Source organism: Myotis yumanensis, unplaced genomic scaffold (assembly GCF_028538775.1).
Source record: "Myotis yumanensis isolate MYYU_CA2020_CCGP unplaced genomic scaffold, mMyoYum1.0.hap1 SCAF_4, whole genome shotgun sequence".
NCBI classification, from domain to species: domain Eukaryota; kingdom Metazoa; phylum Chordata; class Mammalia; order Chiroptera; family Vespertilionidae; genus Myotis; species Myotis yumanensis.
Genome location: NW_027223755.1, coordinates 36,497,429 through 36,522,773, shown reverse-complemented (window position 1 = coordinate 36,522,773; position 25,345 = coordinate 36,497,429). Strand labels below are relative to the sequence as shown.

At 37.7% G+C, this 25,345-nt stretch overlaps 2 protein-coding genes and 1 non-coding gene across 5 annotated transcripts; all 3 read right to left on the bottom strand.

The window, feature by feature from the left end:
• Positions 1-524: 524 nt before the first annotated feature.
• Positions 525-9,082, bottom strand: KGD4 (alpha-ketoglutarate dehydrogenase subunit 4). Its single transcript, XM_070412108.1, has 4 exons — positions 8,978-9,082; positions 4,024-4,087; positions 2,008-2,195; positions 525-1,486 (listed from the first exon to the last, which is right to left on the bottom strand). Exons 1-4 carry the CDS (start codon positions 9,014-9,016, stop codon positions 1,469-1,471), a joined length of 309 nt encoding a protein of 102 aa, XP_070268209.1. The 5' UTR covers positions 9,017-9,082; the 3' UTR covers positions 525-1,468.
• A 1,023-nt stretch (positions 9,083-10,105) lies between these two features.
• CENPH (centromere protein H) lies at positions 10,106-25,126 on the bottom strand. Of its 3 annotated transcripts, none has more exons than XM_070411455.1 (9): positions 24,984-25,126; positions 22,387-22,442; positions 21,112-21,160; positions 20,683-20,757; positions 19,427-19,483; positions 16,815-16,878; positions 16,292-16,343; positions 14,788-14,951; positions 10,106-11,586 (listed from the first exon to the last, which is right to left on the bottom strand). In XM_070411455.1, exons 1-9 carry the CDS (start codon positions 25,058-25,060, stop codon positions 11,494-11,496), a joined length of 687 nt encoding a protein of 228 aa, XP_070267556.1. In that variant the 5' UTR covers positions 25,061-25,126; the 3' UTR covers positions 10,106-11,493. The 3 variants fall into 3 exon arrangements, with proteins under 3 accessions (XP_070267556.1, XP_070267557.1, XP_070267558.1); XM_070411456.1 differs by having other exon boundaries at positions 10,106-10,307; XM_070411457.1 differs by lacking the exon at positions 24,984-25,126 and adding an exon at positions 23,570-23,651.
• Positions 18,435-18,563, bottom strand: LOC139009691 (small nucleolar RNA SNORA11). The gene has a single exon (XR_011471403.1). It is a non-coding gene; the product is annotated as a small nucleolar RNA SNORA11 (small nucleolar RNA).
• Positions 25,127-25,345: the final 219 nt, after the last annotated feature.

The following is a 25,345-nucleotide window of genomic DNA, read 5'->3' as shown; positions in this document are numbered from 1 at the left end:
TTGTTGCTTTTAGCCACTAAGTTTTGGGGTGACTTGTTACAAAGTAATAGATAGTACTGGAAAGGAAAACCTAACGGTGGCCCTCAGACAGATCCAGTATTAGGCCCACAGTATTACCTGAACCCACTGTTTCTGAAAGTAAAAAAATTTGCCCTGGGCTTCCTTTTACTGAGGAAAAAAAAAAAAGTTAAGGGGGGGGTGGGAAAACAGTGGTAGTTTTAAAGAAAAGTCTTCCAAATAAATGTAAATAACACACCAAAAACCATGAATTTTGTATTTTTTGAGTCACCAAAGCAGTGTATTGTTAGCACCAAACCCTTGCCTCAAATTTGAGTTGGGCAACATTTTTACCACAACACAGAATTTGCAAGAGAAGCAGATCAACTCTAGAATAGTGAAAACAACAAAAGCAGATTAACCCATAGGCAACTGGGCAATACTCAACAATTCTACTCATCTATTGCTTACAAGCTACCTTTACTATGAGAGATGACTTCTTTAAAGCATATTCTAGAAATCATTAATGGTATGGAAGAGAATTTATTTAGCTTTGTGAGGCTTTACTTTCACAATAATATACCCTTGGCACAGGAAGACCCTTTAAGTCTCATAAATTGCTTAACAAAGTAAATATTTACGTTGACTTAATGAAACTTTCAGACATTAAGTTTGAGAAAGTTAATGATTAGCACAATTGCATACATTATCACAATCCAAACAGTAAACCAAAGAACAAGATTTTCTTAACACCCCATAAAACATAAGAAATAGCAATTTCTACTCAAACATTATACCTCTGCTATATTTTGATCTGATTTTATACTGGCTTTTTTTTTTCTTTCTGAAAATAGCTTACTATTAATCTTGTGTGTTAACTTCCTAGTCTTAATACCCAAAGGTCACTGGATATACCTTGGCTCTATTTTTATTTAGTGTAGGATGTGCTTACTAAGCCGGTTATACTCCAGTAACTTTGTGAATGAAAAAAATGCTAAGAGAATTAACAAATAATGGAGTCATTATTTCACATATCCTCATCCAATTTCAGGAAAATCACTTCCAAAAAGCAATTCTGCCTGAGAAACTAATGTCTAAACAGAAACCAAAAGGAAAGTGAAATTATGGGAAATCTATGATGGTTTATTAGACATTGTGTGCTTTTAATAGTTAAACACTGGTAATACTTGATAATAATCAAGAGTAAATTAATAGACTAACATTTTTAATGTGTACTTTAATAAGTATAAAGTAAATAAACAATTAGGTAAGCTTGTGGAAAAGCTGCCAAGATACATAAATTAAGAAATACAAGTGTCTATCTAAGTTTTCTATATTTCTTTCTTTCTTTTTTTACAGAATATTTGTTAAAGTTGTTTAATGTATAATTTCTCATTAGTCATTTTGGAAGTCCTTTATTGTAAAGATTATTCTTTTGTTTGATAACAAACAGCAGCCACAGTGTCAATGATTATTCAGGACCTCCACGCTGAAAAAGAAAAAATAAAACAAGATTAGGTGTCAGATTTACAGAAAAAATGTTTTCATGGCCACTATACAAATTTACACTATTTTAAGTAAATGATCTTTAGTTTTTTAAAACAATTTCAGGTTTTCTCATTGCTTTATGGCATTCGTAGAAATGTTATAAATAATTTCAGATCTGGAAGGGATTCAGGTTGATCCAGATCAGTGGTCCTCAAATTTCGTGGTCTCAGAGCTCTTTACAATCTGAAAAATTGAGAACCCTAATGAGCTTTTTTCTAATGTGCTTATGTTGATTGCTTCTACACATCATACTTCTACACATATATTTCTTCATGCATATAAACTGAGGGCTTGGACATGGTTTATTTCTCATAGTCCTGGCCTATTAGACCATCCGTATCTCAATTATGGACACACCATGACAAGACAATGGGAAAGGCATGTAAATCAGCATATGAAATTCCAAAAGCCAAAAACGTTAAGGTGTTTTGCATAATATTGTGATAAACAGCAACAACATACTTGGATATATTCGACTTCTTCTTGAGACACAGGTTTCCTTCTGTATTTCTGAGGTAATGTTTTTATTATTTCTGCAGTGTCTGGTGGACCCTGATGCATCAGCCAATCTGACGATTTACTTCCCTTAGAGTGCTGTGAAATTGAAGAAGAGTGAGATGGTACTCCTGTTGATCTCACAGCTTCTGATACTGAAATTTAAAAAATGTAATTAGAGAAATTGTTCAGGTGTCTTAAAATACAATGTTGTGTTCTCCATTATTGAATAATCTAGTCATTCTTGAAATAAGTATTATAATTCTGAGAGGTATTAGAGAGTAACTTAGTTGGGTAGCTATATATAAGTTCATAAAGTTCTTTAAAAAAGGAGGTAATATTAAACGAGTAAGTTACTAAATTGAACAAATTTATAAAATAATGAAATTTCTAGGTAGTGGAATTCAACCCGTATAGATAACCTACATTACTTAAGTTTTGTCATATGGTGGAATTTACAGGTAATATCTTACAATGGGGAATAAGAATTTTGGTAACTATAGATGAGATTAGTTTTCTCAATACTTTTCATCACCTATATCTTAATTCAAGAGTTACAATAAGTTAAAAACATCTGTGTAAAATTTGTTAAAATTCTCTCTGAATTAAGGATCAAATAGCTTATAATAAAGACAGAGACAGAGGATCTGGTAAAAAGGAGGGGTCAGAAAAAAACAGGACTTGTTCAGAATCTTTAGTTACTTTATGATTACTAAGGTTTATAGCAATCAAAGAAACATTTACTGATTGAATGGATAAATGAGTCAATGAAAGAAAAGATTAGCTGGGAGAGAAATATGAAAATGGTTATTATTCCTCAAAATATATGCAAATGTAAGTGTGGGAGATTATTCTAAAGCAGGGGTCCTCAAAGTTTTTAAACAGGGGGCCAGTTCACTGTCCCTCAGACCGTTGGAGGGCCGGACTATAGTTTAAAAAAAAACTATGAACAAATTCCTATGCACACTGCACATATCTTATTTTGAAGTAAAAAAACAAAACGGGAACAAATACAATATTTGTATTTGCATGTGGCCCGCGGGCCGTAGTTTGAGCACCCCTGTTCTAAAGGACAGAAGGAAAAAAAGGTAGAACAAAAATTTCCTTGTATAAACTCAATATCATTAAAAATTCAGAGACTTCCATTGAGTCATCACCTTTTTAAATGGAATAAGTTAATTTCTACTTGCATGCAACCTAAGGTACATACCACTTTCTTTTTTTTTTTTTTTTTTTAATATATTTTTACTGATTTCAGAGAGGAAGGGAGAGGGAGAGAGAGAAATATCAATGATGAGAGAGAATCATTGATTAGCTGTCTCCTGCATGCCCCCTACTGGGAAGCCCACAACTTGGGCATGTGCCCTTAACCAGAATCAAACCTGGGACCCTTCAGTCTGTAGGCTGATGCTATATCCACTGAGCAAAACCAGCTAGGGGGTTATGTACCATTTTCATCTAAGCTACCGAATCTACCTAATTTTAAAATGAAAAATATTGCCTATAATAGGATATTCATGTATAAATATACATGTACACCTTTGAAAAAAAAATGCCGCCGAAACCGGTTTGGCTCAGTGGATAGAGCGTCGGCCTGCGGACTGAAAGGTCCCAGGTTCGATTCCGGTCAAGGGCATGTACCTGGGTTGCAGGCACATCCCCAGTGGGAGATGTGCAGGAGGCAGCTGGTCGATGTTTCTCTCTCATCGATGTTTCTAACTCTCTATCTCTCTCTCCCTTCCTCTCTGTAAAAAATCAATAAAATACATTTAAAAAAAAAAAAAAATGCCTTGGTCAGGTAGCTCAGTGGATTAGAGCGCTAAAGTTCGATCCCAGTCAGGGCCCATACAAGAATCAACCAATGAATACATAAATAAGTGGAACAACAGAATCAATTTTTTTTTCCTCCTCCTCTCTCCCCCTCCCCCATCCTCCCTTTGAAGTCAATAAATGAAAATTTTAAAAATCTAAAGTACAACTTACCATCTAGTTTAGGATGGTCTCTTCTGTTAGGGAACCTTATTAATGGAGTATGTGGCTTGACTACCTAAAGGAAAAAAAATGCATAAAAAAGATGAAACACTAAAATAAACTCATTAACTATATATACAAGAAAATCTACTGAACCACATAGATACCTTCATTAAAATAAAATACCTTAGTATTTGACAGCAATTTTTATTTTTTTAGCAATTTTAAATTTTACTATTTTACTCTTCCCCAACCAGGAAAGCTGGTCTATGAATTATTAACTTGTTTATCTTATCTGCTATTCATAATAACTTTGTACTTTATACATCACAAGACATTTTACTGTACTCCCAACTGACCTCAAAGACAACCCTATGAAAAAGATGACATTGATTTTATGTTGTGTGACTTATATATCACCCTGTTGATTGGTAAGAATTGGAAGTTTCCTGACTTGTATTGAGTGTTGTTCCCCTACTCTGTTACTATCTAGCAGTTTAGAATAGGACAAAACACATATTGAAAATTAGGTAATTAAAAAGATACTTTTTCTGAGTAAAAAAAGTAACATGTTCTGTGTAAAAAATTTGGAAAAAATGCAGAAAAGCACTAAGAGGAAAACTATAATCCCAAAAGCCACATAAAACAGGTTTAAACATTTGATAATCCTTTTAGTCTTTTTCCTATATGTACCTATAGAAATACATACTTTTCATTGCCCTAATTCATCATGCCATTTCCACCCCCATTCAATCTCTGCCCAATCCCACCTATTTCCATGCCTCCCCTTTCATCTGACTGCTTATCTTTTAAAACAGCTCAAATGTCACTCTGCTCTAAGAAACTTCCCCTGACTCCAAAATCTGATATTTCTACTTTGTGTTTCCATGGTATCCTGAACATCTTAAGAATACTGTGCAGCAGACAGATAAATGAGCCAATGATGTACAGGAGAGCTAAGCTCTTGGAAAGGCAGAGTCAGAGAATTAAGCACTTCTGCAGCGGTGCCTGATACATAACATAATAAGTGCTCAAAAAACATATGCCAAGTGAGTGAACAGACTATTTGTATGGTAGGCCTAAGTATATAGGCATGTAAGTATATAGACACACACTTAACAATACAGGGGCGGGCAAAAGTAGGTTTACAGTTGTAATACAAATACCTGATAAATAAATACAAGAATAAGTTGTATTTTCCATACTCACAACTGTCAACCTACTTTTACCCACCTCTGAGGTACATCAGAGAGAAAGAATTCATTTCAACATTGCTTTTGAATACTTAAAACTATAACACAATATGCCCCTATAGGCTAAATTCCCACACTATTTGGGATCCCCCTTTTTAAAAAAATACATAGCTAGCCTGATGTAGCTCAGTGATTGAGCATTGACCTATGAAACAGGAGGCCACGGTTCAAGTCCTGGTCAGGGCACATGCCTGGGTTGTGGGCTCGATCCCTAGTGGGGGCTGTGCAGGAGGCAGTCAATTGGTGATTCTCACCATTGATGTTTCTATCTCTGTCTCCCGCTCCCTTCCTCTCTATGAAATCAATAAAAACATATTTTAAAAAAAATAACTAAAAATACATAAAAGTAGAGAGTAGGGTAATAAGCCCTGATAAACACATTACACAACTTCAACAGTAATACAGTCAATCTTATGTTATCACCCTTCCCCCTACAAGGGGAAAAAATTTGATAATTTGGACTGCACCAAAAAGAAAATAAAGATCTTTAACACATCAAGAAAAAAAATCCAAATTTAAAAATACCAACTAGTTAAAAAATTTCATAACAGACCAAAGGTTAATAGCCATATTATATACAGAACTTGTAAGCATAGCAAAATGGGTAAGAAGTCTTCACAAGAAATGAAAATAGCTCTTAACCATATGAAAAGATGGTTAGCCTCATGTATAATAAGATAAAGTTAAAAGTACATGGTAATATTTTTCATCAATTAGATTTTTTGTTTTTTTGTTAAACCTCACCTGAGGATATTTTTCCATTGATTTTTAGGGAGAGCGGAAGAGAGAGAGGGAAAGTCAGAAGAAACATTGATGTGAAACACATCAATTGGGAGGAACCTGCAACCAAGGTACATGCCCTTTCTGCAGGCTGACACTCTATCCATTGAGCCAAACTAGCTAGGGCCATCAATTAGATTTTAATGTACAAGTTGGATAACACAAGACTGTTGGGAAGGCTGTAGGGAAGATGTTCATTCATTGCTATAGGAATGCATCCTATATAGTAAAACCCTAATATGCAAATTAACCGAACAGCGGAACTGGTCGCTATGACATGCACTGACCACCAGGGGGCAGATGCTCAATGCAGGAGCTGCCAGAAGGGGAGTGGGCCTAAGCCGCCAGGTGTATGTTGTGAACATACTAGCATGTACTGCTTTGTATTATGAATATCTGAGTCAAAGTCTTTGCAACTCTGTTAGGAGACAAACCATTCCTTATTGTATACCTCAAAGTATCTTTTTTTCATGTATCAGTAGTTAGTTCTTTACTATTACTGTATATTGTTCCATTTGAACACATCTACCACAATTTGTTTATCCTGCTAATGGACGTTTGATTGTTTCTGGTTTGGGGGTTGTTATGGATAACGTAGCTATGGACTTTATTTTTTAAAATATATTTTATTGATTTTTTACAGAGAGGAAGGGAGAGGGATAGTTAGAAACATTGATGAGAGAGAAACATCGACTCCCACTGGGGATGTGCCCGCAACCAAGGTACATGCCCTTGACCCAAATTGAATCTGGGACCTTTCAGTCCACAGGCTGACGCTCTATCCACTGAGCCAAACTGGTTAGGGCTGGACACTTTTATATGAGTCACTTTTTGGGCAATCATTTCTCTTGGGTATAAACCTAGGAATAGAATTGCTGGGTCAAAGAGTAGGTGTGCTTAACTATTAGAGATTGTCAAGTTTCCCAAAGTGGCTGTACCATTTTATATTCCTAACAGCAATGTTATGAGGGTTTTGGTACTTCACTTGGTATTGTCAGTCTTTTCTATTTTAATCATTAGATGGATGTAGTAGCACTTCCTGGTTTTCATTTGTATTTTCCTGGCAAGTAATGATATTGAGCATCTTTTCATAGGCTTATTGCTCATTTGGATAACTTCTTTTGTGCAGAATCATTTTTTTACCCCATTTTAAAATTGGGATATATATATTATGATACCAGTTCTTTGACAGATGTTTGCCATATCCCAACAGAATCTTTAATTAGTTAATGCTCAATAACTACCCAATAAATGAGTAAATGAGGCTCTGTGGAGAGTGGCTACAGTGTTTGGACAGGTTCAAGCCTCGGACTAATGAGAGGGCACAGTCCTCTCATTGTCACGTGCAAGTCCCAGCGTGGAGGGCAGAGCCCTCCCAGCACAGTTATAGCCAACAGCTACAGTTGTAAGCTTGAACCTATGGTCCGAACACCTGGCCCCACGTGCCTGAGTGATGTGGGCTTGATAGAGTTCAGGTGCATGTAGTTGAGAAGGATCGAAACTCATGAGAATGTTGTGAACATCTTGACCATACCCTTACATTGCCTCGTGGAATCTGGCTATAAAATAAAGACACAGCTTGTAGTCCGTGGCGCTGTCTCTCCATCCGGGAGCAGTGTCCCACCCAGACCCAGCTTTTATTCTCTTGTCTGTCTTTTCTCCATCCTTCACCACCCCCTCTCAGGGTCACTGAACCAGGCTGAGCTGGCACAGCACATAAAGCGCCCTGGGGCTGAGTATGCCATGGCCGTGCCAGCTTGCCACAAGGCTCATTCGTTGCAATGGGACTAAAAGACTGGGACCTGGGATTATCTTTCAGACTGACACTTTTAAAAAAAATCTTCACCTGAGGACATGCTTATTGATTTTAGAGAGAGGGGGACTGGAGGGGAGAGAGAGAGAGAGAAACATAGATGTGAGAGAAACATTAAGATGGGTTACACCTCCCGAGGGTTCCCCACTGGGGATCAAACCAGCAACCCAGTCTGTGACCTGACCAGGAATGGAACAATCCAACCCACAACCTTTCGGTGCAACTAAGTCACACCAGCTAGGGCAGACTGACACAATTTTAAGAAATACACTTATGCAAAGAGAAAAGCACTTCTCATATCAAAGTTAATAATACAATAATGCACTTTCAGAGCTGAAAAAGATCGTGTACACCAACCACCAGTGGAGGTTATGTCCCTTAATGGCCACTGTCACCCCTCCTATTTAAGCTGAGACCACAGCTGGAAGAAAAGCTACCGGGCGTTAGTAACCAACGTGTGGGTTAATGTGTGGTTCCTCCAGCTGCCATCTAACCTCAAGAGGAAAAAGCAGCTTGGGAACCCAACACTAAAACACGTATTACGGTTCATCGTTTTTCTTTTCTTCATCCCCTCCATCCGGCCGATAACCAGACATTCGAGTCGGTGGGGGAGACCCCGTCCGGGTCAAGGGCGCCGCCAGCTCTGGCCCATTCCCAAGACCTTGAAGGGACACCGGGTCAGGGCAGGGCTGGCTTCCTTTCCGTCGCCCCCACCGCCTCCCTGCGATTGGCTGAGCCGGGACGTCGCCGACTATGCTTGACGCCGATTGGCTGGGCGACAGCGGCCGCCGAGCCCCAGGCTCCCAGGAGGCCAACGAGGTCCTCGCGGAGGATAGGGCAGCGGCCGCCAAGCAGCCGCGAGCCTATGTGCTGCGCCGCGACGTTCCCGCGGTCTGGCTCGAACCCTCAACTCCGGTCCCCGGTTTGCCACCCGAACCAACCGGCTCCAGGTCTAATCCTCACACCACCCTCCCGCCCCCCGGGCGGCGCCGCTGGCCCCGCTCACGGCCGCGGCCCCATCCAGTCCCCGCCACCGCCTTTCCTCCCCAGCGCCTTACCTAGATGTAGTCAGCACCCTCCCTACCGCCCTCGGTGCGGAAAGGCGCCCGAACCGCTTTACCTGCACGACCCTGCTGGCGGACGCCATCTTGCTGCCCATCACGACCCCGAGAAGGGGCAGCTTCCGGGGCGCTCGAGCCGCGGCGACAACCGGAGTCCCGGGCAGCCGGGGGCGGGCCCTTTATGTGGCGTCACGGAGGCGGGGCGAGCGGGCGGGACCCTCCTCCCTCGTCCCGCCGGGAACCCCTGTGGTTCCCATTGCCTCGTTTTGCAGACGAGGCTTTGCGATGTTGGGGTTATTTTGCTCGTTAGCCGTGAGTAATCTAGGACCCTTTCCGCCCCCGAAAGCCAGTTTCTAATTTCAGTACAGAATTTAATCCAGTTATTCAGCCAATTATTTCTCTGAGTTGGCGTTTAAGAGGGAACACACAGGATAATCGAATCCCAGGAAAATGCAGTTTTTCAGATGATACTGGTAATCTGCTGATTTGGGAATCACTAATATAGTGCATCTGATTCATTTAATTCTGTATTTTTGGGTCAGGAAGACATTTTACAGCAACTAAGTCACACCAGCTAGGGCAGACTGACACAATTTTAAGAAATACACTTAAGAGAAAAGCACTCCTCATATCAAAGTTAATAATACAATAATACACCTTCAGAGTTGAAAAATGTTACTAATGTTGTGGCCCCACCCCATAACAAAGAAACAGAATTTCCGGAGGAGGCCCAGAAATCAGGATTTTAACAAGATTCCCAGGTGATTCTAATGTGCAGCCAAGGTTGAGAACCACTATTTTACAGAATGCTTTTTTTCTTAATGATAGAAACATGTTTTTAAAAAAGTGTTTTTATTGATTTCAGAGAGGAAGAGGGAGATAGAAACATCAATGATGAGATAGAATCATTGATTGAATGGCCTCCTGCACACCCCCTACTGGGGATGGAGCCAGTAACCTGGGCATGTGGTTTAATGTGTGGTTCCTCTAGCTGCCATCTAAACTCAAGAGGAAAAAAAAGCTTTGGGAAACCAACATTAAAACATGTATTACAGTTAATGTTTTTTTTTTTTTTTTTTTTTTTAAATTCCCTCCCATCTGGCCTATAACCAAAATCGAACCTGGGACCATGCAGTCCGCAGGCCTTCGCTTTATCCACGGAGCCAAACCAGATAGGGACAGAGTCGTTTTTTGTTTTTTTTTTAAATTTGTTTTTATTGATTTCAGAGAGGAAGACAGAAGGAGACAGAAACATCAATGATGAGAATCACTGATCAGCTGCCTCCTGCACATCCCCTACTAGGGATCCAGTGGAAACCCAGGCATCTGCCCTGATTCATAGGTCCACGCTTAACTACTGAGCAACACCAGCTGGGCCAGAATGTTTTTCTAGAAGAAAAATAGTTTTACAATTTATGTTGACAATTTCCAAGAATATGCTGTGGCAAAAAGAACAAAATTACAAATAAATGATTTATCAAAAGAAATGAAGTAACACTATAAATATTCCAAAGAAGTGTTTAGTATACAAATGTAGGCAAATCTCTGCATTTTTATTGATCTAAAGAACAGATTTCAAATGCTATTACACCTGCAGCGCATCTTCTCAAGTTGTTCAGTCTTTTAAAGAATGCTGAAAACACCACATTGTCTATAAAAATGATCAACAGCTCCAAATTAATAAAGAGCTCAAATTAGAATTTATAAAAGATGGAATGGGATGAATAAAAAGTGGCAGTTTTGTTTTTTAATTGAAAAGCAAAATTTGTTTTTTTTATAAAAGTTATGCATGATAAATACAAAAGAAAAAAGTCACAATTCTTCTAAATATGTTTTTCTTCAAGGCTGAGGTGCGTTTAAGTCTCTTTAAAGATGTAGATGGGGTGGGGAATTGAGATGTTGGTCAAAGGGTACAAATTTATAGGTAGAATTTGAGTAAGTTTTGGATATATAATGCATAGCATTGTGATTATAGTTAACACTACTGTATTATATACTTCAAGGTTGCTAAGATACTAGATCCTAAATGTTTTCATAATTATGTGACACGATGGAGATGTTAGCTAAAGCCATGGTCAATTCAACATACTGTACATCTTAAACTTATACAATATTATGTATCAATTTTATCACAATAAAAAAAAGTTTGTAGTGAGATAAATCTAAAATAAGAATTATTTGAATAAAATACAACTGGCAGCCATAAAAATAAAGATGTGGATATACTTTTCTAATTTTTCTAGTATTTTGGTTGACAAAGAAATGCATGAAGGTATTCCAAATGAGAGTTGGGACTTCTAGGGTTGTAGAAAAAATGTCCACATTGAGCGGAAAGCTGGATTAGATGATGTCTTTCCAGACCTTTGCAAAGCTAAGATCTTCAGATTTTTTTCGAGGATGCCAGTCACTTTAATGATCATATTTAAAGCAATAGATTCCATATCATAGTGTTAAGCTTTTAAAAAAAGCTGTGTATGATAGTTATAAAAACACCGAAAAACACACATTTCACCTGAAATTTACTATTTAAATGACATCAAAGATAGAAACAAGTATTGCCAAAACAGAATTCTTATTAGATCATGGTGAGATTCTTCTCAAGCTGCAGAACAGTTTCCTTAAAGGCAGAATCCTCTGCCCAATTAACTTTACTCCCCAAAATGAGGTTCTGTAATACAAAAAAAATTTTTTTTTTAAGTTTTAAGCATTTTTTAACTTTATTTTTATTGTTGACAGTTACAGATGTCCCTATTTCTCCCCAATTTACCCACCTCCACCCATCCCATGCTCTCCTCGTTCCCTCTGGCCATCACCACACTGCTGTCTATGTCTATGGTTATGTATATACTAGTAGCCCTGCGCAGGAATCCATGTGCCAGTAGCTCTGCCACCCTCCTGTAGCTCTCCACCACCCCACCTTCCTGCTGATCCGTGATCCAGTCGTTATGCAGTTGGCGGTTATGCTTCACAGCGTAACGACCATTTGCATATTACATCTTTATTATAGAGGATAGTCTTTGTACTTTTAAAATTTTAACAAGCTTTCCCCAGCTGGTATGGCTAAGTGGTTGAGCACTGATCCATAAATGACCTATGAACCAGGAAGTCAGGGTTCAATTCCTGATTGTGGCACATGCCTGGATCGCAGGCTCCATCCCCAGTGGAGGTGTGTAGGAGGGAGCCAATCAGTGATTCTCTCTCATCATTGATGTTTCTAACTCTCCTCTCCCTTCCTCTTTCTGAAATCAATAAAAAAATATTTTTAAAAATTTAACAAGCTTTTAAAAAAATCCTCTTTCACTGACCTTATTACATAATTACCGAACTGGGTATGAAAATTTACTCTCTGATCATGAGAAAAACTAGTAATAAATTTTGTGATTTTTTTCTTTTTTTTTTAACTTTAGAGCGAGAGGTGGGGAGAGAGAAACACTGATGTGTGAGTGGAACATTGATCAGCTGCCTCCTGCAGGACTCCTACCAGGGATCAAGCCAAAACCTGGGCATGTGTCCTGCCTGGGAATCGAACCAGCAACCTTTTTCATGCATGGGACCATGCCCAACCAACTGAGCCACCCCAAGGGCAAGTAATACATTCTTGTATCCTCATTTCCACTTTCAGCAAGGCTTCAACCTTGCTTCCCATAATGCCAGGAGAATTTACAATGCTAACAATTTTTATGCTTTATCCATTTTTATGGATAGATTTACCTATTAAAGATACTTGCAATGGCAGCCTACATTATGGGAAAAAGATAACAGCTGTGGTTCAGAGTTCACTTTGTACTTCGACAGTGGTTCTCAACCTTGGCTGCACATTAGAATCACCTGGGAATCTTTTTAAAATCCTGATTTCCGGGCCTCATCCTCCAGAATTCTGTTTCTTTGTTACTAATGTTGTGGCCCCACCCCATAACAAAGAAACAGAATTTCTGGAGGACGAGGCCCGGAAATCAGGATTTTAAAAAGATTCCCAGGTGATTCTAATGTGCAGCCAAGGTTGAGAACCACTGTTCTAGGACGAACAACAATTTAAGCCTAAGTAATATGTCCTATTTTAAAAAAGAGGTAAAAGAAGAGCTTAGTTCTTAGTCCTTGCAAAGTTTCAAGACCCTGAAAAAGGTGAAGAACATTTTCTTGTGGTAGACAATGGAGGAATGATTAAGGTCATAATTAATAAAAATTCTGGTCATTATTCTTTGAAAACCCATAGCTCAATGATACTGAGTTACTAATTGAAATATTGTTAAAATCAATTTTAAAGAATAAGTGGTATATTATTACATATAAAAATATATAAAACTTTGGCCTATATAAGGCAAATTCTTGCTACAAATGAATAAAAGAGCTTGTGTATATAAATTCAGTCAAATTTACTAAGGCAGATGGAAGTAAGCTTTCAAACATGACAACCCCCGAAGGCTGATCTTCCTTTTGGAACAAAGAGAGCTCCCAAGTTTGTCAAATCTGTGTTCTATTAAACATTGCAATGAATTCATTAAACCAAGATTAACACCAATTTTGAGAATATAAAAATTAAGAAATGCAGAATAACAGAAGTCGCAAAGCAGTAGGAAGGAATATGTGCCAAAGAAAATGAAAATGATTCTTTACTTATGCAATCTTCTACTTGAGGTTAGCCTAAGGGATTTGATTATTTCTAATAGAATCATCCACTGCTACTAAAAAGTAGGTGTAAGACCTGGGGAAGAACCCTAGCAGGTTTGGTTCAGTGGGTAGAATGTTAGCCTGTGGACTGAAGGGTCCCGGGTTCAATTCCGGTCAAGGGCATGTACCTTGGTTGCAGGCTCAATCTCTGGCCCTGATCAAGGTGTGCGTGGGAGGCAACCAATCGGTGTGTCTCTCTGTCTCTCCCCATCCCTTCCATTCTCTCTAAAAATCAATGGAAAAATAGCCTCTGGTGAGGGTTAACAAAACAAAACAAAACAAAAAGACCTGGGGAAGAATTTCTTATGGTGCGACATTAAAACCTCATTTTCTACAAGGACATGCTTTACACATAATATGCACTTGTTTCACATATAATAGTTTAAACTATGCATCTTCATAATTCAAAACTGGTAATTTCGTATTTCAACAGTTCCAGAGACATTTTATAATTCAAAAAGTAGTTTAAAAAACCCCTCCAGAATAAAGAAATAGGACACTTGCGATTTAAAACTTGACATGATAACAAGTACCTACATTTATTAACATGAATGTGTTTAGTTTTCACAACCACTCTTTCTAAACAAGGACACTGATGCTTAGAAGTCAGTCATTTGTTCAAGGTCAGCAACTATTAAGTAGCAGTCAGGATCTTAACTCTAGATTCCCATCACCCCCTCCATATTTTCCCCCAATCCCCAACCTGCAGTCTAGTGCTCGCCATCATTATATCATTCTGCCTCCACAGAGCTGCTAAAAACCATTCCATTTAAATTGCCATAATGAAAAATCAAAGCCTTAAACATTAAATACACATGGATTCCAGATATATGTAAACAGACTAATTTTCAGTACAGAATTTTTTTGTTTTGTTAATTCTTACTGTGAGGATATTTTTTCCATTGATTTTACTTTATTGTTCAGAGAGAGTTTGGAAAGGAGGGAGGGTGGGGAAGAGAGAGAGAGAGAGAGAGAGAGACAAAGATGTGCATGCAACCCAGGTACGAGCCCTTGACCAGGAATCAAGCCTGAGATCCTTCAGTGCACGGGCAGATGTCTATCCATTGAGCAACACCGGCCAGGGCAGTACGGAATTATTTTGTCAAGATCAAAGACTAACTGTAAGTAAGTCCGAAAGTAACAGAATCAATCATTTTTTTTAAAGTTCTTTACCTCCCTTCCTAGTTTATATACACTTTACCTGGAAGACATGTTGAATAACTGTAGTAATTTGTATCTCCTTCTGTAGCTTTTGTTGTAAGGTCTTTATCTTGTCTGAATTTTCCATACTGGCCAAAGCATCTTTCTCTTTGTTCTTTTCAGTCTGTATTTCTAAAAATTTACTTTCTGAAGCTCGTTTTAATTCTGTGAGGTTAAAAATAAAACAATATACTATATATGACAACGCCTACAAACGAGAATCTTTAAAAATTATGGTTATTTCAGTAAAGAAATTTTTTTTAATAAGGAGCATTTTAGGTTGCAGTCTATTTTGATCTGAATATGACTTCCCTGGTATAAAATACCAATATTTTAATTTTATATTTAGCAATGCAAATGTTCAAGGTTTGTATGTATGATAATAGCTGTTGACAAATGTTTGAAGTGACATTGTGTCAAAGAGGAGCTACTCTGGGTACCAAAACAGGCAGGATATATATATATGTAAGCAAATAGTTTTCCTCCTTCATTTTCAAAATGACATATCACCAAGAAAAATTTTCAATGAAAAGTAAGGTTCCCTTCACCAACCATTTTTGTAGTTCCTGATTTGTTCTAAGAATTAAACTATTTGAAAACATAAATGGGCATGCCTCGGGAACTTGACATTAATGTATCAAAAGTAGGTTGGAATGCAATGGAAAATATTAGGCATCCAAAGGGTAATTAGAACAGATGACCAAGACTATTTCTGACTCTGGCATTACTTATAATCAGGCAAATCTGTATATTTAAAAATAATGAATCATGCCTACACTGTTAAATGAAAAAAAGCATTGTACAACACAGAATAAAGTGATACCAATTTTTCTAAAAAAATAAGCACTGAAGACTGATTATTTCTTGATGGTAAAATAAATTTAACTTTTCCTACGTATACTTTTCTGTTTCCAAATTTTCTACAGAGAATGTGTACTACTTTTGAAATATTTCAGTAATTTCAATGCAAAAAGCCATCTAATGTTAAAAAGTTAAAGAGCCATATGTATTAATTGACCATTTAAAAATGACGTATAAATAAATATGTCTAACTGTGGTCGCACATGAAGGAGGCCATGCCTTTCCAATGATACTTTACTGTATCATTTGATCCCCCCCTGAGAATATATTAATTTCATGATTTAATGTTCTAAACAACAAAAATATATCAAGCAAAATACACTTTATGTACTACTTTTAAAATTGCCACATCTAGCGCTAGCTGATTTGGTTCAGTGGATAGAATGTAGGCCTGTGGACCGAAGGGTCCCAGGTTCCATTCACTGATGTTTCTATCTCTCTCTCTCTCTCTCCCTCTCTCCCTTTCTCTCTGAAATCAATAAAAATATGTATATTTTAAAAATTGCCACATCTAAAATTTTAGGAAAATTTAAAATTATTAAGAAATGTCTCAGTAGCTGAGAGATGTGGCCTCATCAATCTCCATAGTAAGTAAAAATGTGTTATACAAAAAACAAACTAACCACCAAAACTGTTCTACATACCAAATCTCTTCTTTTTAACATCGAGCAGTTTTTCCTCCAAATCCCAAGATTCCTGTTAATAGAAATAAAAAAATTAAGGGACATTACCTAAGAACAAACCTGTAATACTTACATCACTGAATTTTATCTTAGTTCATGTTTTTTAAAACTCCAGTTATTAATTCCTTCATTTCCACATATCAAGAGAGGAGACAGTAACTTAAATTATAAACACTTAGCAATATTAGTGAAAAATAATAGAGTTATAAAAAGAGAGAGAAAACTTAAGGACAGTGAATTCCAACTATACCAGTCCCTTTGGGCAATTCTATTTTTTTAAAAAATATATTTTATTGATTTTTTATAGAGAGGAAGGGAGAGAGATAGTCAGAAACATCGATGAGAGAGAAACATCAATCAGCTGCCTCCTGCACATCTCCCACTGGGGATATGCCTGGGCAATTCTATTTAATCATACATAATACAGTTACCAGCAAGAAAGTGTTACTGAAATCATGAGAATGCATTAGCAGCCTAAAGTTACCTGCTGTAATTTCATTATTATTTTATTTAGCTTTAATATGTGTTTCATGTTGTCCATGAGCTCACTGAAAAGGAATAAAAAAATAGATTAACCTTAGTTAAAAGTAGTAAATCTCATTAATGAAGGAATCAAGTAGTACATATTTACTTTCATTAATACATTTCGTAGAAAGTCATCACTTGATGTAAACTAAATTTTTATTTAAAAGTAGAGATGCAGCCCTAGCTGGTTTGGCTCAGTGGATAGAGCGTCGGCCTACAGACTGAAGGGTCCCAGGTTCGATTCTGGCCAAGGGCACATGCCCGGGTTTCGGGCTTGATCCCCAATGGGGGATTTGCAAGAGGCAGTTGATCAAAGATTCTCTCTCATCATTGATGTTTCTATCTCTCTTCCCCTTGCTTTACTCTCTGAAATCAATAAAAATTAAAAAAAAATTTTTTTTTAAGTAGAGATGCATTTTCCTAGAAAAAAGTTTGGTCACATACAATAAAAAATGTCAAATTTAAGCACGTAAGAACATTTCTAAAAATGTCATTTTTAGGGAGAAAAAAATTCCAAGAACTTGCTCATAAGTTGCTTTTTGTAAAAAAACACACAACTTTATTTTACTTTTTGTTAATCCTCACCTAAGACTATTTTTTTCCATTGATTTTTATAGAGAGAGTGGAAGGGAATGCTGTACATTTCATGGGTTTGACAAATGTATAATGACATGACTCCACCACTATAGTATTATACAGAATAGTTCACTGAATCAGCTGCTTTTTATCCCCATTTCTTCAACAAATATTTCTGAGTGCCTACAACATACCAAGAGCTGTGCCATGCTCCAGGGATGTAAAATAGAATAAAACACAATACCTGTTTTCAAAGAGGAAAGAACCTGGTGCGGGGAGAAAAATAAATCTACAACCGTAGTACGGTTTCACTACAACCAGTAATGGATATGAACCACTGTAAGAATTGCGCAGAGTGAAGCAAGGGATATGAATCTTAAAGGACAAGAAGCAATTTAAGTCAAGTAGTTTGGAATGGCTAGAGCCAAAGGTGTGAAAAACAGTTTTACTTCAAAGTGCCACAACCCCTTGAGAGGCTTGTTAAATGTAGACTGCCAGCTGCTCTCCCCACCAACTCCCACCCACCCCCAACACCTTGGTTTTTAGATTCAGAGTCAGTAGGTTTGGGATGGGACCAGCAGTGTGATCACTGTGAAAATACTAATTATTCTGATAGTGTAGGAGTGTAGTGCGGAGGCTGAAAAAGGAATGTTTACACAGATGTGGAAGATCTGAACTCATTTTCTACTGGTTATACCTATGCTTGATTTTAAAGTTTATGATGAATCTGCCCTGTGCCCCTTTAACTCAAGAATTTTTTTTTAACACATTGCGGGCCAGTAGTTTTATTGCTAACTTTACCCAGTGGCCAGATAAGTTTCTATTTGAACGAGTACAAAAAACGTTTTACATAAATGTTAAAGGCACGCCTTAAAATAAAATACCCATTGCATTTTGAAGTTATTTATTACATGTTCTTACAAGTTAATGTCTTTTTAAAGTATGATACTTTCTAAAACACTGTGTAATATGAAAACACGAGAATCCTTGTGATCCATCCGCAATACATAGGGCGTAATGTCACAGGAAGGTCATAGCATCCTGCCACCAGTGAGGAGTAAGCCCAAGCTGCTGTTGGATGTGTTATACACAGAGGAGCCGTTCTTCAGGCGCTCTGCTCTCTTCACACTCAAGGAATGTTTTAAGCTCATTGATGGGGGAGCAATAGTTAATGAGCTCAAATTCAGATTTTAGGATTTATGTAACCCTGGATTTAAATGGAATATGGGGAGAATGTGTATGAGTCTGAACTAAGATAGGAGAAGTGCCCAGATCCATCTTAGTATTTTTCTACTCTCATGAGAAGGGATTTTACATCAAATATTTTTAGAGCTTTGGGAGATAAGATCACAGGTAAGGCTCCTAAGGCAAGATATTTAGAACCACATTATAGAGGACCTTGACTGCCAGAGTCTATACTTTATATTCCTTGGCAAATTAACATATACAAGCTCATTTCTGCCAATGAAAAATAAAGAGTATACTTTCTATCCTTGGGGTGTTGTTGGATTAAATGAAATAGCATTGTTCCTGATTTTCAGTAAATAGTGCACAAAATTAACTTTCAAACCTTCCTTCAAAATAATCTGGTTAAAACCTAAATTGCTTCTTAGCATTGCATTATGATCAAGATGTCAGCAGGACTATAAAAGTTGTTGTAATGCTGAGTGAGGAAAGTCCACAAAAATTCCATCACTTTTCCTATTCCCCAGATAAAAGTGGTTGGCAGTGATAGTTAATTTTTTAAAAAATCACGAGCCCTGGCTGGTGTGGTTCAGTTGGTTGGAGCATTGGCCTATAGACTGAAAGGTCGAGTGTTCGATTCCAGGTCAGGGTGCATATGGGAGGCAACCAGTCAATATTTCTCTCTCTCTCCCCCGCTCCCTTCCTTTCTCTCTAAAATCAATTTTAAATAATCAAGAAACCAAAGTCAATATGCAGATACCCATTCTTCTTATTCCCATCCCTACCAAATACAGGAAAAAAAATAAGTACCTAGTCTGAATGTTACTCTCCTCCAGGTTTTTTCTAAGTGCCCTTGAAAGTTGCATCCTATGAGAGAGGAAAAGCTTGCATTACAAAACATAGATAACATTTATGGTACACTGAAAAGAAAATTTTAAAATGTGACATGTTAAAGATTGATTTCTGTTTAAATATAAAACATAAGTAGATTTAAAAACAGTATTGTATGGGAAATACTTGGTAAATAAATCACAGAAATATGAAATAACACTAAGATGGATGGGATTGTTGCATGTGGTTGTGCATTGACAGGCTGAGGGACTGAGTAATCCAGCCTGAGCTTTGTTCCCCAAGCCATCCACCTTGGTGCCAGGGGGAAGAAACACAGCATTAAGGCACTACAGAGAGCAACAGGGCCTGAGATGGAGAGTTAGGGAATACAAGGCCACACTGAACTGTGAACTTGACATATGCCTACATACCAACAAACTCCATAAATCACCTTCAAATTCAAACAGCTAATAAATAAGTAAAAATAAAAAGGCAATCAGCTCAGCAATATCAGAGCCCTTCCCTTCTGTCTGTCACACACAAGAAAATTCACTTCACTAAAAGGAGATCTCTTAATACCTCTGAAGTCACCTTAGTTAAAAAATATGATCTATATAACAAGCCAGCAATATGAGAGGAGGGGAAAAGCTCACTGTTAGAAACAATTAAAAGTGCTTTAACTACTTTTCAATTAAACATATAAAGAAATTCATCTGAGAAGGCCAGAAATATAAGATAGTAATTTTAAAAGTAATTCACTTAATTGAGATTAGTCAGATCACAAAATCTGTAAGAAACTATGTTTATTTTATTAACAATGGTATACCAACACCTAGTGTAAAGCTTAGGACATAACAAGCACTCACATATTTGTTGAATAATTTTAAATATAGATGCAAAACTTATAATTAAAAATATACTTTATTTAAACTTGATGACAATTCTTTTACTCAATGAACAGTTACTGGAATAATCAAATCCATGTAAGCCTTTCAACACTTAATGGGATTTAACCTCACATTTCTATTGCCTTGATTGATATTTCCTTATTAACCCTCTATTATGTAACTTCTTCAAATGAAGATACTAATGAATGATGTAACGTCTCTCAAGGATCAAAATTTGTGTGACCATTTTCTAATCATCATTTTGCTCATTTAAAGTAAATTATTTTTTCCACCTCAAGCCATTTTGCATTCAGTTCACAATGCTTATACCCGAAATGTAAAAATTACCTGTCTAATGCAAGCTTTTTCATTTCAAAAGCAATTTTCACCTCTTCGATTTCATTTTCCAGGTCTTCAATTTTACTATCAAAGAAGCATAAACAAACGAATTTCAGCAATATCAGTAAAAGTCATTATTAGAATAAATGTTAAAGTAAACCTTTGAAAAAAGTAAAATGCCTCTATGTAAATAAAAGTATTCTATAGACTCGCCACACCAATACACTTACAGATTTGGTAAACTCCTGAAATACTCTGATAAATATCTTGTTAAGGGGGAATGCCAAAGTGCTAATAGGATCACAGGATGTAATCCTGTGTCAACAAATTCTCAATACATGCATGACAAATTACTTGGGAAAAAAAGGGGGGGGGGGAGGCAAAGTTATAAGACAGATATTATTATTAAATCTTAGTAAAAACCACAAATAAAGTTACGTTTCAATTTGCTTTTCTGGAATGATTTCTTCTGGAGTTTTTTCTTCATCTACAAATAAATAATTTTTTGAAGTTAGTAACATTTTAGAACAGTGCTGTCCAGAAATATAATGTAAGCCACAAATACAAACCAAGTATGTAATTTTTATTTTCTAGTTTCCACATTACAAAAGTAAAGAAACAAGTAAAAATAATTTTAATATACCTTACTTAACCGAATAGATGCAAAATAGTATCATTTCAACATGTAGTCATTTTAAAATTGCTAATGAAATATTTCACAAGCTTTTCTTCTGTGCTTATTTTACATTTATAGCCCTTCTCAATGAGGACTAAACACATTACAAGTGTTCAACAGTCACAGAGCAGGTGCCTACCATATTGGACAGAACAATGTTAGAATTATAGAAAATAAAAGGGAATAAAAAATGAACAAGAGCAATATTAAAAAATTAACTGTATGTTTGTACAAATTAAAATTTAAAAATATCATGGACAATTATATTAAAAAACATGAAATACTTAAGAATCAATTTAACAAAATATGTGTATGACCCCTACACCGAACAATACCAAATATTTTAATGGAAAGATATACCATGTACATGTATTGGGAGAATCAATATTGTTAATGTAGCAATTTCCCCCATATTGACCTAAAGATACTAATCAAATCCCAGTTAAAATTCTATCAATTTAGCCCTGGCCAGTGTTGCTCAATTGGTTGAGCACTGTCCCATGCATGGAGAGGTCACCTGTTCCATTCCCGGTCAGGGCACATGCTCAGGTTTCAGGCAACCAATCGATGTTTCTCTCTATCTCTCAAATCAATAAACACTTATTTTTAAAAAATCCCTATTATCCAGTGCTTTTCAAAGTGTAGGTCTCAATAAAAAGCAACAAAAAACAAAGTATAGGTCTCAAAGCACTTGCTTCATAATTATCTGATCCGCTAGTTCAATCTTCAGGTTGTTGATGGTATAGCAAATTCTACAATTCCTTAAGCCCACCGGGATTTCTCAATTCCCTGATCAACAGAACTTAACTGTCTTGTGCATTGTTATTTAATTGTTTAATATCTATTTCCCGAATCCCTAACTAATTCCGATGGGCAGGGCAAGCTGCTTTTTGCCTTCTTACATGGTATAGTATAGCATTATTATGTCACTCCTTATTCCCCAAGTAAATAATTTTTTGTAAAGTTTATTTTATTTTCACTAGAGTACTGCTCATCATCAAACTCAAAAAACCTTATCTGAAAATGCAAATACTTACTTGCATCAATCATTGATTTATATTCCAAGAGTTGTTGTTTTGTCTGTGCCCTCAGCCTGAAAACAGATTAAAAAAAAAAGAGAGAGAGAGAGAAAGTCATATATTTATTGAGGTTTTACTCATTACTGTATGATAAAGCAACTCATTTTTGGGGAGTTAATGCAACAAAATAAATATAAATAAACTCAGCATTAAAGTCTCCTAGTTTGGCCTCATTTTATTTAAAATGGCATATAGAACTTTAGGGCCTCAGAGAAAAACAACAAAATGGAATACTTTAGGGCCTCAGAGAAAAACAATAAAATGGAATACAGTGGAAAACAGCACCTGTGAGGAAAAGTTAAAAATTTGATATTTAAATTTTTTTCACTTTATTACATTTATTGGGGTGACATTGGTTAATAAAATTATATAGGTTTCAGGTGTACAATTCTAGAATGCATCATCTGTATTCTTTATTTTCATTTTTTTAATTTATATTTTTGGTTAATCCTTATCTGAGGATATGTTTCCATTGATTTTTAGAGAGAGTGGAAGGGTGGGGGAGAGATAGAGAGAGAAACATCAATGTGAAAGAGACACATCGATTGGTTGCCTCCCACACATCTCCAACCAGGGCAGAAATGGAGTCTGCAATCGAGGTATGTGCCCTCGACAGGAATCTAATCCATTGAGCCAAACTGGCTGGGCTTAATTTATTCTTAATGGGCCACAGTGAAGTGAGCGTTAATGAGAACTGCTACACGTTTAAGAACTAGATCAAAATGGGGAAATCACAAACACTAATGAGTTACAACCAGATTGTAACATGCTCGGGAGATCCAGAAAAATAACAGGAATACTAATCTTTGGATAGGTAAGTAATTCAAAGTTTCTTATCTGGATTCTACCTAATTCAAAATCATACATAAAGTAAGTAGAAAAGCTATGGGTAAATGGGAATTAGCTATTAAGTTGTACTTACAAGACATTTCACACTTCATAGTAGTTTCATAAATCTGAAACTGTTGCTTTGTCTTTGAATCACAAAGAAGCTAAGAAACATTAGACAAATTTCTAAAGCTCCATGCACAGTACCTTGTTTCAAAATTCCAAATGAGCCAGAACCGGTTTGGCTCAGTGGATAGATTATCGGCCTGCGGACTCAAGGGTCCCAGGTTTGATTCCGGTCAAGAGCATGTACCTTGGTTGCGGGCACATCCCCAGTGGGGGGCGTGCAGGAGGTGCCTGATCAATGTTTCTCTCTCATCGATGTTTCTAACTCTCTATCCCTCTCCTTTCCTCTCTGTAAAAAATCAATAAAATATATATTAAAAAATGTTTCCCATTTAAAAAAAAAATTCCAAATGAAAAGAGCAGTTTATTAGATGTTAATCAGGCTGGCGTTTTTAAGACACACTGAAAGGATCGTTCCTTTTTAGCTGAGATGGGAAAGCTCTTATGTCTTTAATGTTTCAGCATTTTACATGGCAAGTAGGGAGGAATTTTTAAAGTGAGCTTTATTAGCCAAAGCCTTTCAAAGCAATGGTGAACCTGAAAAAGTTACAGTGCTTATTTTTAAAAAACCGCTTGTTATAATTTAGAAGAGTCTGCCACCTTCTTTTGTAAAGGACCAAGGAGCAAATATTTCAGGCTTCCTGAGCCCTATGGTCTCTGTTGTAAATACTCTACTCAGCCCTAGTAGCAGGAAAGCTATATTTCAATAAATACTTTACTTAAGTTAGGGCAATAAAATTTGAATCCCATTTAATTTTCATGTTATTAAATATTCTTCTTGTAATTTCTCCCTCAACCCTTAAAGACATAAAAAGTATTCTTAGCTTGAGGGTTGTCACACAAAAACACGCAGTAAGGTGGACTTGGCTGTGGTTTGCCCACTAGTTTAGAAGATTGATGTCCCTTCTCATCACATCTTCCCCTAATGACGGCTTAGTGGAAAGGTATACACATCACCCTGGTGGCCTGGCCTGTGCGGCTCAACTGGCCGAACTTCTCGAAAGGCCGCTGGTTGGGTTGCGGTCGGGGCACAGACCCAGGTTGCAGGTTGGATCCTGGGTACCGGGTAGAGGTGCCTGCGGGAGGCAAACAACGGATGTTTCTTTATCACATCAATGTTTTTTTCTCTCTCTCCCTCTCACTTCCTCTCTAAAAATCAATAAAAACATTTTTTTAAAAAAACGTTAAATGATCAATGTTACAGTATATTAAAAACGTCACCCTGTTGGCAGAAAATACAAATGAAGCTTGTGGATCGAAAGGCTCATAGCTATAAAGTAAAGGGGCGGGACAACCCACGTCCAGTAGCTCAGGGCTGGGGTGCACCCCACAACCCTCTGAAAACCGGGGCACCCAGGGTGGGGGGATGAGAAAGGGAGGGAATGACAGCTTCGAGGGCTCGAGGGCCCGACTTCTCACTTAACCCCTTTGGCAACCGCGATCGGAGGTGTCAACAGGGCTTACGGGGCTTAATCTAAGGACGCTGTCACGCAGCCCACCAGGGACCAAGCCTGAATTTGAAATATTCTGGCCATTTAGCGCGGAAGGCGGAGCTCTCGGTGCGCCCGCACCGGTCCGGCCAGCGGGCCAGAGGGAACAACCTGAGCAGCAACGGTATGGGGTCCTCCGCGGGGCCCGAGGGCTCGGCGGCGCCCGGCTCCTGGGGCTGCGGCTCCATCCCGGCTCCCGCGAACACCTTCCCCGCAGACGCCGTCGGCAGGGGCCCCGTTTCCCGCCACCAAACTGACGCCCGGAAGGGGACGCAGCGCCGGCGCGTTTCGTCCCGCCTCTTCCGTCCGAAGGCCCGCCGCTTCCGGCTCGTCCTTTGGCGGCCACAGTTGCCGCTGTCCCTTTCATCTTGGCTCTACCAGTAGTTTGAAATCGACACCAACCACTAGTACAAAAATTTCCGGAACTTTACTTGTCCGCTCTCCCGAGTCCCGGGCCAGAGGCGGGGCTGTAG